A 17588-nucleotide genomic window follows, 5' to 3' on the forward strand; every position below is an offset into this window, starting at 1 on the left:
ACCGGAGGAGGGGATGGTGGGGCCAGGGTGGCGCTGTGGGAGGCGGAGCCTGGAGGGGTGGCCTGGGGCGCCTGGATAAGAGCGCGGCGGGAGGCTGGCCGGGGCCAGCGCCGTTGGGGGCGGTGACCCTGAGATGTTGTTAGTGTTGCTGAGCTTGGTCGCGCTGAGTTGGGGTGCGGTGTTCCCAGAGCCGGTAAGACCCCGTCTGCGCCTCTTTCCCTCATTTCCTGCCCTGGAGTCCTGACCCTGAAGGTGGCCGACCGGCCAGTTCATACCTCTTCAATGTGTTCGCGGATTGCGGTCTAGAGAGAGCAAGTCTGTACCCCCAGGGCAGCCCAGCTTGTCCTGGCCAGTCGGCACCGGGCTTCAGGCAGCAGGAGTCAGGGGAGTGGCAATCGGACAGACCCAGGTTCGAATGTCACTCTATATTCTTAATCCAGTCATTTATGCTCACTGAACCTTGGTGTCCTCATCTATGAAACAAAGGGTAATACCTAACTCACCAGAGTCTAGGGAGGGACAGGGTAGGCCTGTGAGACAGCAGCAAAGAGCCCAGTAGGTAGTAGGTGCTCAATATTGTTCTTCTGGGGGTCTTGAAGTCTGCCCACTTTTTGGAGCACAAGAGCTGCTTCTCCATTACCAGTCCACCTTTTTGTCATGTTGATTCATGTTGTGCTGGGGTGTCTTGTCCCTGAAGCTGGTAAGTCCCGAACTCTCCTTCAGGAGTTTCCTTTCTTCCCCAATGCCTTGAAGGGCTGAGGAAATCTGATTCACTAAAGAAGAAAACACTCATTGGCAAAATAGTATTTGAAATTATATCCCTACCTTTTCAGCACAGCATATAACATAAAAGCATAGTGGTTATCTGGTGATGGTTATGGAGAGAGAAACCCCATTCATGTGCCCTGATGTCTTCAGCCAGCGAGGATCCTTGCTGCACTGCTGTCTCAATTTGGCACCTCCTCGGCCTTTCCCACTAGAGAACAAATTCATTGCCTTTGCAGTGGTTGCTGTCAGGCCAACAGTTTGAACTCTAAAGTTTAGAGCTGTTGCTTTGCTTCTTCCTGCAACCTGTATTATCAGCCTTTTGACAGAACTCAGCTCCGGTTTTGGTGGCTTATTTGTCTTTAAAAATGCCTCATGATATCGTCCCTTGGAGTTCAGCTTCAAAAAGACAAAGGTGAGCGACTGACAGTTTCTCCTAAACCCAGATTACTCAAACCATCAAGTCTTGCCTTTTGTCTTACAAGGTGTTTGGAAATGTTGAGCCTGAGAGGGGATCAGCTTCCAGACCTGGTGGACGTATCACACTGAGTCTTGTCACTAGTACTTGCTGCTGCCTGAAAGGTCCAAGATTTTATTACAAAACCAAAGTATTGTATTATCTAATTAAAAACCATGAGCAGTGAATTCCAAAAGATGTAGTACTGGCCTTGCTTGGGCACTGATGATATGTATTTTTTAAGTTCTTTTGAAAAGATAACATGTGATCACAATTGCTTTATGATTTTATAAATAGCTCAGGTAAGTTGGTCTTTTTGTATTAGAAGAGGAATGTTTTAAAGAACCTGGAGAGAGTACCATGAAATGCATTTATGGCTGCTTCTGTTCATCTTCTTAGCACAGACAATCCTTAACCTGGGGGAAATTTAAAAACAAACAAACAAAACCTCTAGATGGCCCTGAAAACCTATGGTTATACATTAGAGTGTGAAGGGGTTTTCATGATGGCCTAGAGTCATCCCCTCTGGTCTTGAAGTGAGGTGATAAGCAGGCTTAAGGATCTAGTATACGGATGGCTGATCTATGGTCCATCATAGCTAGCTACATGGGGAGCTTAGTCTCCCCCAAAATGAGAAGTGGACTGGCTCAGCTTTTCTTTGAGCATTCGTTACTTGTGTAGACATTTAAGGAAAAAAGATAGTATTTCAACTAATTTGGCTTGTGGTTTGCTGGCATTTAGCATGATACTTGGTTTCTTTCTCTCCTGCAGGCGATTCAGTGTGGCTCTGAAAATGGTAGGTGCACTAGGAAATGGGTATTTGGGGCTTCACATCGAAACTGAAAGCACAATTGGACTTTCACAGGCCCGAAGCCAGGTAGTGGGTCATCAGAGACCAGGCTTCGGGTGAACCATTGCTTTGTTAGCTGATGCACAAGAAGCCTTTCTCTGCCCGAGGTAGAGCTCCTGGTGTTTCAGATTAGCTGGCTTCCTGGCCAGTAAGACAGTAAAAGGGGCAGAGGCAGGGCAGGAATGGCTGGGCAAGGCAGAAAGTGAGGTGTGCCACTCCTTAGAGGGAGATGGAATGCTGTGGGAAGGAGGTCACTTATACTCAGAAACAGTAAGCAAGTGTTTTAGGGGAGTGTTTGAGATCATAGCATTTAAAGACTAGGTGGACTTCGGCCCAAGAAATGTAGATGAGGAGGGTGATGGGGTGGGGTGGGGGAGATGGTACTGGCAAAGCTTAGGAGGTAGGAAGTGAGAGTTGGTGGGCCAGCTGGCTGGAGCCCAGGCTGAGGCATGGGGAAGGCAGGACTGAGCCCCAAAACATGTCAAATACACTAAACACACACATACGTACATACACACACACACACACAGAGTCACCTGGAGTGGTCCCAAGTGCTCTGTAGATTGGGGCCAGGAGGTTGAGTATCACCTCAGTTATAATTCAGTCAATGCTGAGAAATGTCTGGCCTACCTCAGCAGGAACAAAGACAGGTTGTGAATGAGGGTCGGATCAGGGTGGGTCACGTAGAGGAGATATCATCAAATTGGGCCAAGGAGGGATGTGTCATGGGCAGTCTCACCTTCTCCCAGGACCATCTCCAGAGTGGATGGTCAACCACACTCTGACCCCAGGAGACTTGAGGGACCTTCGAGTGGAATCTGTTAAAACCAGTGTTGCAACGGAGGACTATTCAATTTTGATGAACATAAGCTGGATACTCCGGGCAGATGGTAAGTTTTCATCAATCAAAGTTAAGGCCTAAAGCAGACGTGTACAGACTATAGGATTCATTAATTTTATTCCTAGACGTATACCCAGAAGAAAATATATATATATATATATATATATATATATATATATATATATATATACATGTACCCAAAAACACATGCTAGAATATTCACAGTAGCATTATTCACAATAGGCAAAAAATGGAAAGCACTCAAATTCCTGACTAGAATTGGAGTCACAGAATGGAATCCAATACAGGAATGAGCATGAAAAATCTATAATGATACACAATCTGGAAGAATCTCTCATGTCCAAGAAGCTAGATTCAAAAGAATTCCTATAGTCATATCTGCGTGTTTGCCTACAGTTGTACAAACTGTATGATTCCATTAATTAAAGATGCAAAACAAGCAACACTAATCTAAGCAGTTAGGAGTCAGGACAGTGGTTCCATTGTGGTGGGGGTGACTGAAAGGAAAAGCATAAGAGACACCCCTGGGTGTTCCTTGACCTGGGTACCGACTGCATGAGTGTGCACACTCATTTGGTAGAACACATCTGATCTGTGTACTTCTCTGTATGTAATGTTACACCTCATGGAAGAAGATGTGGTAAGGCCAGAGATGATCCCCCAGGTTTAGGAAAAGCATTGGCTTGGGTGGTGAACATGCAATGCAATATACAGATGATGTATTATAGAATTGTATACTTGAAACCTCTATTATTTTATTAACCTACATCACCCCAATAAATTCAATGAAAACATATTTTAAAAAATGAAAGGCACTGGCTTGGATAGATTACTGTTTCCACTTCCCAGTGGCATTGTGGAAGTCCTGGCATTCCCTCAAGGCAGCTTGTGTGTTCTTTTGATGAACAAATTCTGGGTGCCTGAAGCTCATGTCTGTGGCTTCCACCTGCTAAATTCAGTTAAATTCCATCTGTTCAGGAATCTGGGAGTACCAGGCACAGAGAGGTGAGTCAGCTACAGGCACAGTCACAGGGACAGTGTCAGGAATCCCTCAAGGAGCTGTGAGTGGATAGGGGCAGGGAGGAGAAGGAGAGGGACCTGGTAAGCCCACTTAAATTAGGTGATGCAATAAGGCTTTTGGCCCCCTACCTAGCAGAGTGAGCTCTGGTATTTGCTAACTGTTGTTATAGACACAGAGTAAACCCTGGAGAGCAGAGATTAGGAGAAAAGGCACTCCAGGAATAAGAATTAGCATGGATAAAAGTGCAGTCAGTACAGGTATGGTTTGGTGATGACATTCTGGAGGGTTTTTACTTCTAAAGAAATCCAGAATAGTGCAGTGCTTGAGTCACCTTTGCAGGTAGCCTGTGAAATTCAGGCTCACATGTGAGGAGGAATGAGCTTGGGCTTTGGAATCGTAATGCATATTCTGTACCTGCTTATACACCAGTACCACAGACCTGTCTGTGGCCCCAGGCAGCTTTGTAAGCTCAGGCAAGTCCCCCTGAGATTCCCTAAGCCTCACTCACCCCAATGAGCTGGGGGCAATAACGGTACCTACTCTTTAGGGCTGTTGTATGAAATGAGGCATGTATACTCTTAGCATCAAGTCAGCAACATACTAAGTGCTAAATAAACTCTCTTGTCTATCTCATCAGCCAGCATCCGTTTGTTGAAGGCCACCAAGATCTGTGTGACAGGCAAAAACAACTTGCAGTCCTACAGCTGTGTGAGGTGCAATTACACAGAGGCCTTCCAGACTCAGACCAGACCCTCTGGTGGAAAAGTAAGCATTTTGAGGAACTTGGTTAATTGTCATTAAAGCTGGGAAGGCCTTTTGCTTGGGGATGTAGATGATGTGCTACCCACACAGGCTGGTGTGCAGCTACAACTTCAGCCTAGAGCATGTGACTGGGTTCAAAGCCTGGTTTTGGACACTTCTCTGCTGTGTGCCTTGGGCAAGTCAGCATCTCTTGGCCTCATTTTCCCCCTCAGCAGAGTGCGGGGAGCTGAACTTAGACTATATCCTGGCTCTAAAATTTTATGCTTCTCTGATTCTGGGAGTTACAATGAAAATTGTGTGGGGTCAATTCCCTAAGCAGACATTGACTAGAGACCTAGGTTTCAGCAGTAAGTTGAGGAATAAAACTCTAAATGAAAAGGACAATACAAAACTATTATGTTTTTGCATCACAGTGTTTCAGAAATTCAGGAGATCCTTGCTTTGCCTTTCAGTGGATGTTTTCCTACGTTGGCTTTCCCATAGAGTTGAACACACTCTACTTCATCGGGGCCCATAATATCCCCAATGCAAATATGAATGAAGACAGCCCCTCCTTGTCTGTGAATTTCACCTCACCAGGTAAACTTCCTCACTCTTCTGTCTTCCTGAGATGCTTGCTTTGGGTATGTGGTTTGGTATAGAGAGGTCAGGTTACCCTGGACAAGGTGTTTGGCCTTGTCAAGTCTTGAAACATGGACACAATAGTAACTGTACCGACCGAGAGTGGAGAAGAGGTAAACTTAGGAAAAAGACCATTTCTGTGTGGTGGGTACTGTGCTGAGCACTTGACATGCATCATGTCATTTAAGCCTCTAACAACTCCAAGGTTGGGATAGCCCTGTATAGCAGGTGAAGAAACTTCTCAAGTAACTTGGCCTGGGTTACATACACAGTAAAAGAGAAGCTGATATTCAAACCCTAGTCCTTCTTGATCCACGCACTTTAGATACTCTGTCATTTATGCAAAACGTTTCTTAGTCTTGGCTTCCTAACATGCTGTGTTGTTTGATAGCATGCTCCTCAATCTCTGAGGATGTACAACCACCAGTAGGCTCATCCCCTGAACTGTCAGTGAGAAGCAGTGTGGCCCCAAGTTGAATGCTGGTTTTTTTCTCCTGCTCTATGGCATACAGTCAGGTCTCTAGTGTTACACCTGCAATGTCACACACGCTGCAGTGAGGATGAGACAGGGTCATGTGTGACAGGGTCCAGCATGGTGTCTGGCTACAGCGGTTCCCACACCACCCCCGTCTGGGATGGGTCACCTCTTCTCTACCCTATGCCTGTTCTCTGTCAGGTGAACTTCCAAATGGGCAATTTCTAATCATGTTCTTTGAGATTGTGGTCCCAGATGTTCTTAGTGTCATACCATACTTTTAAAAATGTAAATGTTTTTATTTTGGAATAATTTTAGATTTATAGAAAAGTTGCCACGATAGTTCTAAGTTTCCATATACCCCTCACCCAGTTTCCCTTATCATCAACATCTCATATTACCATGGGACATTTGTCACAACTAGGAAACCAACATTTGTGCATTTCTGTTAACTATGCTCCAGACTTTATTTGGATTTCACCTGCTGTTCCATTAATGTCCTCTTTCTGTTTCAGCTGCATTTTGTCTGTTGTGTCTCCTTAGTCTCCCTTGGTCTGTGACAGCTTTTTAGTCTTTCTTTGTTCTTCATGACCTTGACAGTCTTGGGGAGCACTGGCCAGCATCTTGTGAAACGTCCCCTAGTCTGAGTACACTGCAGGGATGAGGCACCCTTCCCATGGCATCCTATCAGGGCATGTGGCATCCATGCATCATGGGTGGTGTTTACTTTTGTCACTTGGTTAAGTGGCATCTGGCAGACCTCTGCATGTAAATCTACTATTTTTCCCCTTCCCAAGTCTAGTTTTTGGAAACAAGTCACTAAGCCTACCATCCTATGGTGGGAGTGTGGGGTGGATTAAGCTCCACCTACTAGAAGGGGCCCTATTTACACATATTACCAAATCTCATTTTAAAGGACTGTTTGAATCTTCTCCTGGGGATCATAGATCCTATTGTGATAAAGACTATATTGAAATTAGACTCTGGTCACCACATCATGGTTAGATAATCTTCTGTTTAACAGTAAAATGTTAGTGTCCTATTTAAATCTGCAATCTTACCTCATATCTCGAATGTTCTGACAATTCATACGGGTGTGGTAAGCATATATGTGTGTTTACTTGTTGGCAAGGGGTGGAGCAGAGGTATCTTTTCTGAAATGTAAAAACTTTCATTCAAATTTCCAGGCTGCCTAGACCACGTAATGAAATACAAAAAAAAGTGCATTGAGGCAGGTAAGTAAATACATAATTTGCTTTTGTTTCTTAAAGAAACTCATAACTTGAGCCAGCACAACTCAATCCATCTTCCATGAAGACACTGAGGTTGAGTTTCTCTGCCCACTGAATCAAACATCCAGTCTGTCCAGGGAAGGATAGACCCTTAGTGGGGTTTCGTAGTGAGCAACACTCACAGAAAAATGCCCCACCCCAGTGGCTGAACAAACATTTTAGCTCAAACCGCATTGATGGTGGTGCCGCTCATAAGCTGTTCCTGACTGGAGGGGTGATCCATAAGTCCTTCCACCTGCTCATATACCAATACCACTGACCTGTGGTCATGGGGACTCTGAGAACCTGCTTGGATTAACAAACATTCAAGGTGGGAGTGTTAGCTGAAGTAATGAACCAACAGCATGTTCTCAACCTGTGTCCTCACAGGGGTCATCTCTTGCATGCCAGGCTACTAGAACCTGCCCCTACTCTTTGTGTTTTGAAATCAGACCCTTCACGACAAACAGTCCCAGGTGTCAAATTTCCAAGGATTGTACAAGGACTTGCATAAATTTCTGGGTAATATAGTCTTAGGATGCTGAAGAAATTAGAGGTATTTGGGGGAATTGGTCCCCATCTTTTACAAACCCCCATCCCATAAGGTATCCCTGTGCACCCTGTCAGGCTGAGCTACACGTGGTCTCCTTGTTGGCAGACTTGAGCATTGTGCCGAGAGTATGGAGTATGGAGGGCAATGGTGATATGAAGAGGTCTGGGGGCCTTCAGTCAGTCCTAGAGCCACTCCCAAAGGCCACCTGAGCTAGGGCCTGAAATGGTCTCCTAGATGGGGAACATAATGCATGCTATTATATATTACCTTCCTGGAAATTAACCTAGTGCTGATTTGCAAGTCTCATGAGTGAAACAACTGGCTTCTTCTCAGGGAGTAGACCTGTCAGGGAATCCTGTGAGACATTTCCTTATTTCTTCACATCTAGGAAAGCTGGCAGAGTGGTTTGAAGGATGAAGCTCCTAGAACCCGAGGATGTTCTGGTAGTTGTAGTCCTGACCCTGAATTCATTTGCTCTATAATCTTAGACAAGTCCCCAACACATGGCTTGTCCTCCCCACCCTGGAAAGGAGAAAACACTGATCCCAGCCCTTAAGTCAAAATGGACATTGAGAACAGAAGTGAGCAGCAGAACCCAGTCTATACTGCCCACCATCCTCAGCCTGGGGAAGTGGAGCAGTGACTTGAGGTCCTTAAAATTTGTGGGCAGCAGCTATTTTGAGATTCTGGGAACAATGACAAATAAAAAGTACACTGTATAGTGCAGCCTGCATCTCTTGGATGTGTGCCTGGGGACTTGTATTTGTTTTTGTCAAGCCCTTTGGGGGACGTAGATGAAAGAAGAGTTTGCAACTTCATCTGTGTGATTCTCTCTTGATAGGAAGTCTCTGGGACCCAAACATCACTGCTTGTAAGAAGGACGAGAAGACAGTAGAAGTCAATTTTACAACCAGTCCCCTTGGAAACAAATACATGGCTGTTATCCAAAATAACTTTTCAACTGCAAGTTCTTCGCTGGAGGTACTCTTTCCCTTCATTTCCTTAACACCACCCATCCTCAACCTCCAGCTTTCCTTACCTTACTGAAGAAAAACATATGCACTCCAGGATTCCCTGGACAGGCTCTCTTTTAAGAGACCATAGGCAGAACTGTCTACTGTCCAACTGTGCTGGGTGATTTTGATTAATTCAACAGAGAAAAATAAGTCCAGTGGGGGCATCACTGGAAATGTCCCTCTGAATCTAAGTTGAAATACAGGTAGAGAGAAGGTCAGAAGTATGAAATGAATCTGCATTCATATAGTCTAATGAATTGAAAGTCATTTTGAGGAGAGTGGTTACTTCACTGGCAGTCATTGATCTACTCACTCATACGGTTCCTAACTATTGATTTTGTCTCAGTTATCTGCATGGAGCAAACTAACTCGAACTTCTATCATGGTTCCAGTGACTGAGGACAGTGAAGGTGCTGTGGTCCAGGTACAGTTCAGTGAGGAGCTTTGGGGAGGGGAAGACTGATTTCTACACCGTTAATTGCTTTTGATGAGTCCTTTCAAAACTGGAATAGGTGAGCTCTCTCCTGATCATTTCTGCCAGCAGTCTTACATTAAGTGATGTTAATGGGCAATTCTTGTCTTAGTTTTTACAGTGGTGAGGTCAGGAAGCTGACCTTACAGTTATGGTGTCTTATGCTTTTATTAGTGGCTGTTGAATTTCCAAAATGCTTTTATTTCCATGTTCTGTCACAAAGCCAATGAGTAATTCTCAGACAGGAGTACCATTTTATTTTCCCAAGCTTCAGTTTCAACTGTAAAATGAAGTGTTAAAACCATGTGAAATGTGAAGGCTTGGTTTCCTGATTAGTGTGTGAACTTTGAAGGGCAACTGCCTGTCCTCACAGGGCCTCAGTTTACTCAGATGGACAATAGGAAATTGAGCTCTGGCTGGTGTGGCTCAATTGGTTGGAGCATCACCCCGTAATCGAAAGGTTGTGGGTTCAGTCCCTGATCTGGGTGCGTATGGGAGGGAACCAATCGATGCTTCTCTCTTACACTGTTTCTCTCTCCCTACCTCTCTCTCTAAAAGCAATGAAAAAAAAAATGTCCTTGGGGGAGGATTAAAAAAACGAAAATAGAAGTTAAGACTAGCAGATGCTCTCTGGTCCCATTCAAATCTGAGTTTATGATGTGAGCCATGGAGGGTCTCAGTGAGATACAGCCTCACCCAAGATATAAGGAGCTTTTCCTTTTCTTTCTCTGGAACATAAAGGCAGAACCTTGCTGTGCCAGATGCCTGTCTACACCCTCCTCCAGGGAACCACACTTTCCTAGTCCCAGGGTACTTTCCTGTCATAAAGCATGACTTAATAGGAGCTCTACTGCTGTTTGTTCTTTTGAGGAAATACTTGTATATACCTAGTGTAACCTAACCTGTTTAGATATGGAAACTGACATGTTAGCTACATTTAGTTTAGGTTCAGACCCCAGGAAACTTAAAAGGCGCTTCAGTCTTTGGACACTGGTTTGGACTTGAGGTCTTAATCACTGAAGTGTGACCAAGGGGGAAAAAAAAAGTCCTATTACAAGAGGGAGCAGCAGGGTTGAAACCAGGAAAAAAGGGGAAGAGAAGTTTCGGTGGAAGTAGGAATAATGGTGAGATTTTGTTCTGCAGTTTGGTGGAACTTTCTGATCCTCTTGTTTTCCCTCAGTTGGTTCCGTATTTCCATACTTGTGGCTATGACTGCATCCGTCGCAAAGGAACTGTTGTGCTTTGCCCACAAACAGGTGGCTCCTTCCCTCCAGATAACAGTGAGTGCCCAGTCATTGTCACAGGATGATCGGAGAGGTTCACAGCAGGAAAGGCCAGCTGTCACCACTGCCCCATTCAATATGTGACAGGGTGTGTGGGGGATGTGACAGAGTCCCTGCCTGTGTATGAGGCAAAGATGTCAGAGCTGAATAAGATGAAACTTTATTTATAAAATTGCCTTGTGATCCTTTATAAAGCAGAATATACACAAGGGGAAAAAATAAACAGTGCAGAATGGATGTTTAGAGCCACAAGGATCTGCTTAAAAAAGGTGAAGAGCATAAAAGGACTGAGTTTATAAAGGAACATGCACTTCACTGCATTGTTCGTATCTTATCAGTCTGAGTGGCCTAGGCCTACCTGTTGCTATAACTTGATGGGATCACGTGGCCAACATTTGGATAACAAAGTAGTATACTGGCACCGAAAGACACGCCTCACTGGTGCCTGAGAGCAGCATGTTCTGGAAAATGTGTCTCTGGGTTTAGAGATGTTAGTACCTCCACTTACAGATGGACAAATAAAATGTTCTAGAATTAGCCCAGGAATGGGGCCAAAACTTGGAAGGTGTTATTTTTAGAAACTTAGCCAAACCAACTAACAACAATCCAGGTGCCTAACAGTCCTGACTCTGTGTGGGCACAGTGCCCCTGGGTCCCTGAGCACATCTGGGAGCCAGAGCGTACCTGATCCTTGACATCCTGTGAGGAGGTGGCTTTATCCCCCACATTTCCTGTCTTACAGAACAACCTTTAAAAATGCATGTATGGGTATTACATATTAAGTAATTGCTCCCAGAATAAAGTTAATTCATCAAAGAACAAAAAACCAAATGTAAACTCTAGTTACATTAGTATAAATATGGAGTAAGAAGCCAAAGTGATTTTAGAGAACTAGTCTTAATCTCCTCTCATATCCTGAGAATCAAATAATAGATCTGGACACTAGAAAAACACACTATTCTTCAGACCCCTTAGAGACCTATCCTTAGTTTATCCTTGGTCAATCCTTAGATTGATTCTTGGTTTTAAAGGGGTCTGAACTCTGCAAAAAGAGCAAAAATCTTAGTTTCCAAGTAGGAGGTAATTTGGTTTTGTTTTGCTCAAGGTGATAAGCTTTGTTTTCTCCAGGCAGACATGTGCCAAGTGGCTGGCTCCCTCTCCTCCTCCTGGCTCTGCTGGTGGCCACATGGGTGCTGGTGGTTGGGATCTATCTAACGTGGAAATGTGGTAAGGGTTATGATGCCATGCATCGAAGAAACCTGCTTTTGAAGGAGATTCCTCTAGAGGCAATCACATTTTGGCATTGGACAGGAGTCAGATAGCATTTATTTAATGTCTTAAGAGATCTTCTGAAAAGACATATACTGACTGGATCATATCTGCTAAGTAAGGTAAAGCAGGGATCAGGACCTCCAGATCCGGTGACTAGCATCTGTTTCATTTTCACCATTGAGGCATTGACAGGTACTGAAATGGGCAGATAGCTAACAAGGAATGGCAGTGTATCTGTGATAGATACTCTCTGCTAGTTCCTACTTTTTAAAAAATAATTCTTACAAGGTGTAACAACACCAGTTACTTGGTTTCATATAATCTAAGGACCTTGCCAACATTAAAACATTGAGGATTGACTACAGAAGCCAGACTCTGTAGATAGCTGACTAGAGGGTGGTACACTGAAAGCTTCTGCTTCTCCTCCTCTCCATGTGGAAAAAAGGAAATAAAAATGCGGACTGTGAGTCTCTGTGATGGTGTAGATAGACTGAGATCAATCTCATGATCTACACTAAGAAAGCCATGTGGAACTCTGACCTCAGGAATACGGACACTCAGAAGATGTCGTGTGGCCTGTCATTGGTTATAGTACTTTCAAAGGTAGCCTGTGTTCACTAGCACACAGAGGGCACCATTCCAGTTAAGTTCCAGATGAAATGGGGCACCACTGAACCTTAAGGAGTGGTAAAGAAACTCTACCACCTGCAGGTAGAAAACGGAACAACTACTGAGTTGACCCAACTCCAAACACGAAGGGCAGCAGTCAGGTTGTTCCTGTTTATATGCCTATGGCACTAAAAACACCCAAGTTACAACAACCCACCTAAAACAGAGTACCTTAAAATGGAACAATTCCTATGAATTTACCTGAAAAGGTATGGCTTGATTAAGAGAACTGATTTAGTGGCCAGGACTTAGAAAATACGGCTTTTACGTCTTTACAGTGAAAGCCTGTCATCTGCTGTTCATAGATGACAAATGCTTTTCTCTCTCCACAGAAAGGAACAGGACTTCCTTCCCTACCACCACGCTACTGCCCCTCATTAAGGTTCTTGTGGTTTACCCATCTGAAATATGTTTCCAGCACACGGTTTGTTACTTCACTGAATTTCTTCAAAATCATTGCAGAACTGAGGTTATCCTTGACAAGTGGCAGAAAAAGAAAATAGCTGAGATGGGTCCCGTGCACTGGCTTACCACTCAGAAGCAAGCAGCAGACAAAATCATTTTCCTTCTTTCCAATGATGTCAACACTGTATGTGATGGTACCTGTGGCAAGAGTGAGGGCAGCCCCTGTAAGAACTCCCAAGACCTGTTCCCCCTGGCCTTTAACCTCTTCTGCAGCGATCTGAGAAGCCAGACTCATGTGCACAAATACATAGTGGTCTATTTTCAAGAGGCTGATACCAAAGACGATTACCACGCTCTCAACGTCTGCCCCAAGTACCGCCTCATGAAGGAAGCTACCGCTTTCTGCACAGAACTTCTCCATGCTGAGCAGCACAGGTCAGCACGAAAAAGGCTGCGAGCCTGCCACAACAGCTGCTCCTTTGTGTAGCCCTCCCATTAGAAATGAGAACTTGAAGGCTTCCTACCCCTCCAATTAGAAAAAGCTTCTGTGATGATTGTGAAGTTTATTGTATGGGTGACTTGTAGGGAAGATTTTATATATACCTGCATTAGCAAAAGGAATAGGGAGGACTCATAACAAGATACGTACTTTAGTCTAGCAATTAAACTTTCATGCCAATACTTAAAATATTACTGGCTACTGTAGTATTAACTAAAGAATGGAAACTAAATTTATAGTTACAAAGCTAAATCACTTTCATAACTAAAAATCAAGAATAGTTATAATGTAAAACTGTAACCATCCTGACAATGCAGTGAGAAAGCATCTTCCAACTCAATGTGTGGTCTTGAATTGTCCGTGCCTTGCCTTGGAGGTAGAATTGTTTACTTCTGTAACATTCTAAGTTTAATGAATGCCAAATTTCGTAAGCCCTTGTTAATTCACTCAATAACTTCTTAGGTAAAAACCCTGTTACACACGTCTTTATTTTTAATATAAAAATATAACCCATCTTTGCTCATCAGATGACCTAGTATATGTGTAACCACTTGTATTATTTGGTGTTTTTGTAAGACCATCCCTCTCTGAACTAGGTTAATGTCCTATCTGCTTGTTGTACAGGTAACTTTAACATGAACACCAATACACATGTGGACCTGTTGTCTACTTCTGCCCACTTAGCTGTTAGAGGTTATTGTCATAGTTCAGAGTTTTTTGGTTATTACATTAACTTTTTGGGTTTAGAAACAAAAATTCCTATTATGTTGGAGGATAGCTCTCAAAGTAGTTTTATAAATGAGTTATTATAATGGCTAACTTAAGTAAAAAAAAAAAAAAAAAAAAAACAACTACCACAGACTTACAGAACACAAGAGTTACTGTGGTATTTTGAGCCTTCTAACTTTTTTATTTTCCTAAAAGCATCTTTTTCTTATTTTAGGTTACCAAAAGGTTATATGTATTAACACATGTGTTTTTCTAAGAATGCCTGTTTTTTCACACAATGTAATACTGAATATGCTCTAGAATGTGAACCAGTTCCAAGTAGATGACTGCTAAAATGTATCTGTAGATTATTTTTAAAGGGTCATGCCACTCCTAATACATGTCCTAAGCATAAAATAAAAGCCAAAATAACTACGCATAGAATGAAACCTCACCACGTCCTGCTTTACCAGCAGATACTTAGCAATCACTCAGGCAATATGTTTAATGTGGTAAAGGTCACACATTTGTCAAGATCAGTCCTCATGGTGCTTAAAAGTGCTGGTAATAGAAGATGAACATGGCTTATATCAAAACTTAGGCCAGAAGCCACTTCCTCTGAATCAACATCTACCAGTTATAACAGCAATATGCTATTACACGGAAAACTATTAAAAACAGAAATACATTATGTTTTTGAAACTAGGTAGCCAACACTACATTGTGTTGAAACAGCTCAGAAACATATATAAAATCAATATTGTATAAATTTATTATGGAAAATTTCTTAAAGAATATACAATTTTCAAATTGAAGACATACATTCCAAATAGTAGCAGCAAGTTAAATTTTGTTATATTGGTGGACTCTCCCTTGTTCCTAACCTACTAGGTGGATACATAGGATACTCTTATTAAAGCAAAATGCTTCACTACCAGCATTGCTCCCTGTCCTAAGACTTCTTACCATTCTTACTCTATATCCCACACTTATCCCCTCCCCTTAATTGCTCCTATGTTTGTCTTTTTCCCAGTCCCACCTCCAGTTCTTGACAGAGAGAAAGGAAGCAGGCGCAAGAGCCTGGAAGAAATCAGGTATCCCCTAATCCCCCCAGGTCTCTGAGCCCTCAGGCTGTGCTCCTGTCTCCAGACAAGGCCTTCTCTTCCTTAGGCCAGGGGCTCAGAAGGCTTCAGTAAGGCAGTAATAACTCTGTTTTTACTGTTTGCTTGATTGCTCACAGATCAAGGTCAATCAATCATACTGAACACAAAGAACTCCAAATACTGCCCCTGGGTTCTTCAGGTAAAGGAAAACTGGGGGTGGGGTGAGGGGTGCTTTATGATTAAGTCAGTAGTAACTGCAACTATTGCCTTGCTTATCTGTACAACACATACTAACAACTCTCAATTATTCCTAAATCATTTGTTTGGCTTTAGGAAGGAAACAAATTTTCCTTTTCTGCTTTGGTCAAGTAATGACTATTTTCTTTTCCCAAGGCTATCCTCAGGCATGTTGGGTAATGAAAGCCAGCCTAGCCTTAAACCTCTGCCTTGATAAATCTAGACCTGAATGGGCCCCCATAGTTTTTGTAATCCAACAGAAAATTTTAAAAAACCCCAAAAACTTTTTCTTATTTGGAATTCCAAAAGCACATGAGTCACATCATATGTGCTTGCCATTGCAAACAGGGAAAATATCATGACCATACAGTGTTCACAATTCAGGCCCCAAGTCACACCCCTGCCCCCTCACAGTCGAAGGACACTGTCTCATGACACTCAATAGTCAGCTTAAATGAGAGCTTCACCATTTGACAACTGCTCAACCATGTGCCATCACTGGGGAGTTTCTGAGACCCTGAGAAGGGGCAGGAAAGCTTACTACGCTTTTCCTCAGATGTCCTGATACAGAAGCAGCTTGTAATTTCACACCAATGTCAGGTCCTCAATATAAGATTTATAATTGTAGGTCAATAAATAAAAAATACATATTCTATAAGAGTCTTTAGTATCAAGAGGCTTGTTTTGGGTTTCCTTCAAGAGTGACTTTTTCCTGCCCACTTTACCACACAAAGGCAGCTCGCTCTCGTAACATGCGGACACCAAAGCGCTGCCATTCTCGCTGATAGATCCATAGTTCCTGTGTCGTATCCAAACAAGCCAGCACTGCCCCCCCTTTCCATGCAATCAGCCGGGGGTCCATGTCCTAGAGCAGTGATAAAGACATGTCAGCACACTTACACAAGACATACACTTAATAATTTATTTGAATTTTGGGGTGGAAAAAGTCCTGCTGAGTCAAGAACTAATAAGCCAGATTTTCAACCTATGCTAGACCCCTGAACTTACATTTCAGGTGTCTTTGTTTCAACTGACAAGAGAACTTTTTAGTTTTTATTACTGAAACTGCTACTATTCACTATTATTACACAGTCATCCCTGAAGGCAGAACATATATAAGGAAATAAGTAACTTTTAAGTTTGAGTAGAATAAATATATCCTACAATCTCTTCCTCAGGATTAAAATTAAGAACATTCCCAGGATTGTCCACGAGATATAATGTAATATAGGCACAATCTGTTTCTCAATTACTAGGCTTGTATTTCCAGACAGTTCAAGCCTAAAAGATTCTTAAAGATCACCTGGTCCAGGGACCAGCAGCAGTTCCTTAATATGAGAGAGATCACAGCGGAGTTGTTCTGGCTGATGGTGTGACATGGGTCAGTCTTCCCCCTGCTCCACCATCCTTCCCAAGGCAGAGTCAGCCCTGCTAGCTTCAGAGAGCACAGCAGGGACTTAAACCCAGGAACCTAGTCCCCCTCATCCAGGCTCCTTTCCCCACACCTGTGACCTGCTGTAAGTAATAATTCCACTTGACCCAAATCCTTAAGAACTCCCAGGCACAAGCTTATGACTTCTAGGATTTTATCTGCCCACACACATTAGAATCAGAAATAATCAATGCTGATTTCATTTGCATACAGTTCAACCTGCACCATCAACATACCTTAGGCCTTGTGATTACTTCCACATTTTCAATAATTCGCCTGAACGAAGGTGGCATTTTGTTGAGAATTCTGTGCTGCAGAAATTCTTGTGCTTTATGAAACATCAAACCACCTCCCACCACCAGGATGGAGCTGTACATCTTCTTTTTGGTATCATCAGATGCTGCAAAGACAGTGAAAGCCCTTCCAAGCTTTTTCTCCATATGTACCACCACCCTTGGCCAAACCAACATCATGTCTTGCTTGGGTAACTGCAAGAGCCTTCTCAAAGTTCTCTCTAACCCCTCCTCAACAACGCAGCCATAGAGTAACCTTGCCAACACAAATGTGAGCAGGTTGCTGTCCCTACCTTGCTACTTGCAGCATGAACAAAATCTCTAAGGGGGCCTAAAAAGTCCAGTGTGGTGTGTACTCAATTCTCTAGCTTTATCCTCACACCCTGTGTCCTAGCCATTCTGGCCCTCATAGCCTTCTTCCTCAGCCTGGAATGCCACCCAGCTGACTGGCCAGTCAGATCTGCCCAGATCTCTGTCAAGTGGCTCTTCCCCAAGGAAGCTTCTCTGACTTCCACCCTCCATAACTCCCCCTATGGAGTAAAAATCCCTTATTAAACCCCTC

At 43.3% G+C, this 17588-nt stretch overlaps 2 protein-coding genes across 4 annotated transcripts in view; one reads left to right on the forward strand and one right to left on the reverse strand.

The window, feature by feature from the left end:
• IL17RB (interleukin 17 receptor B) lies at positions 1-15567 on the forward strand. 2 transcript variants are annotated; one of them, XM_036030916.1, is made up of 12 exons: positions 65-193; positions 834-1180; positions 1994-2018; positions 2822-2962; positions 4593-4720; positions 5170-5296; positions 7001-7048; positions 8479-8618; positions 9000-9077; positions 10306-10405; positions 11537-11635; positions 12682-15567. In XM_036030916.1, the coding sequence occupies exons 4-12, from the start codon at positions 2839-2841 to the stop codon at positions 13239-13241; spliced, it is 1404 nt and encodes a 467-aa protein (XP_035886809.1). In that variant the 5' UTR covers positions 65-193; positions 834-1180; positions 1994-2018; positions 2822-2838; the 3' UTR covers positions 13242-15567. The 2 variants fall into 2 exon arrangements, with proteins under 2 accessions (XP_028374438.1, XP_035886809.1); XM_028518637.2 differs by lacking the exon at positions 834-1180 and having other exon boundaries at positions 1-193.
• The window catches only part of ACTR8 (actin related protein 8), a 17130-nt gene continuing 14478 nt past the window's right edge, over positions 14937-17588 (reverse strand). The window contains exons 12-13 of one of the 2 annotated variants that reach the window (XM_028518391.2): positions 16970-17133; positions 14937-16166 (exon numbers count right to left, since the gene is read on the reverse strand). In XM_028518391.2, the coding sequence (XP_028374192.1) occupies positions 16023-16166; positions 16970-17133 (308 nt within the window). In that variant the 3' untranslated portion in view covers positions 14937-16022. The remainder of the gene's footprint in view (positions 16167-16969; positions 17134-17588) is intronic. The other variant, XM_036030912.1, reaches the window with a different exon arrangement.

This window comes from Phyllostomus discolor, chromosome 7 (genome assembly GCF_004126475.2).
Source record: "Phyllostomus discolor isolate MPI-MPIP mPhyDis1 chromosome 7, mPhyDis1.pri.v3, whole genome shotgun sequence".
Lineage (NCBI taxonomy): Eukaryota > Metazoa > Chordata > Mammalia > Chiroptera > Phyllostomidae > Phyllostomus > Phyllostomus discolor.

Excerpts from the sequence above, each read along its gene's own strand:
- IL17RB (XM_028518637.2), top strand. The coding sequence starts at position 134 with ATGTTGTTAGTGTTGCTGAGCTTGGTCGCGCTGAGTTGGGGTGCGGTG. Across the intron at positions 10,406-11,536 it reads CTCCTTCCCTCCAGATAACA|GCAGACATGTGCCAAGTGGC; the intron begins GTGAGTGCCCAG and ends TGTTTTCTCCAG. Across the intron at positions 11,636-12,681 it reads CTATCTAACGTGGAAATGTG|AAAGGAACAGGACTTCCTTC; the intron begins GTAAGGGTTATG and ends CTCTCTCCACAG.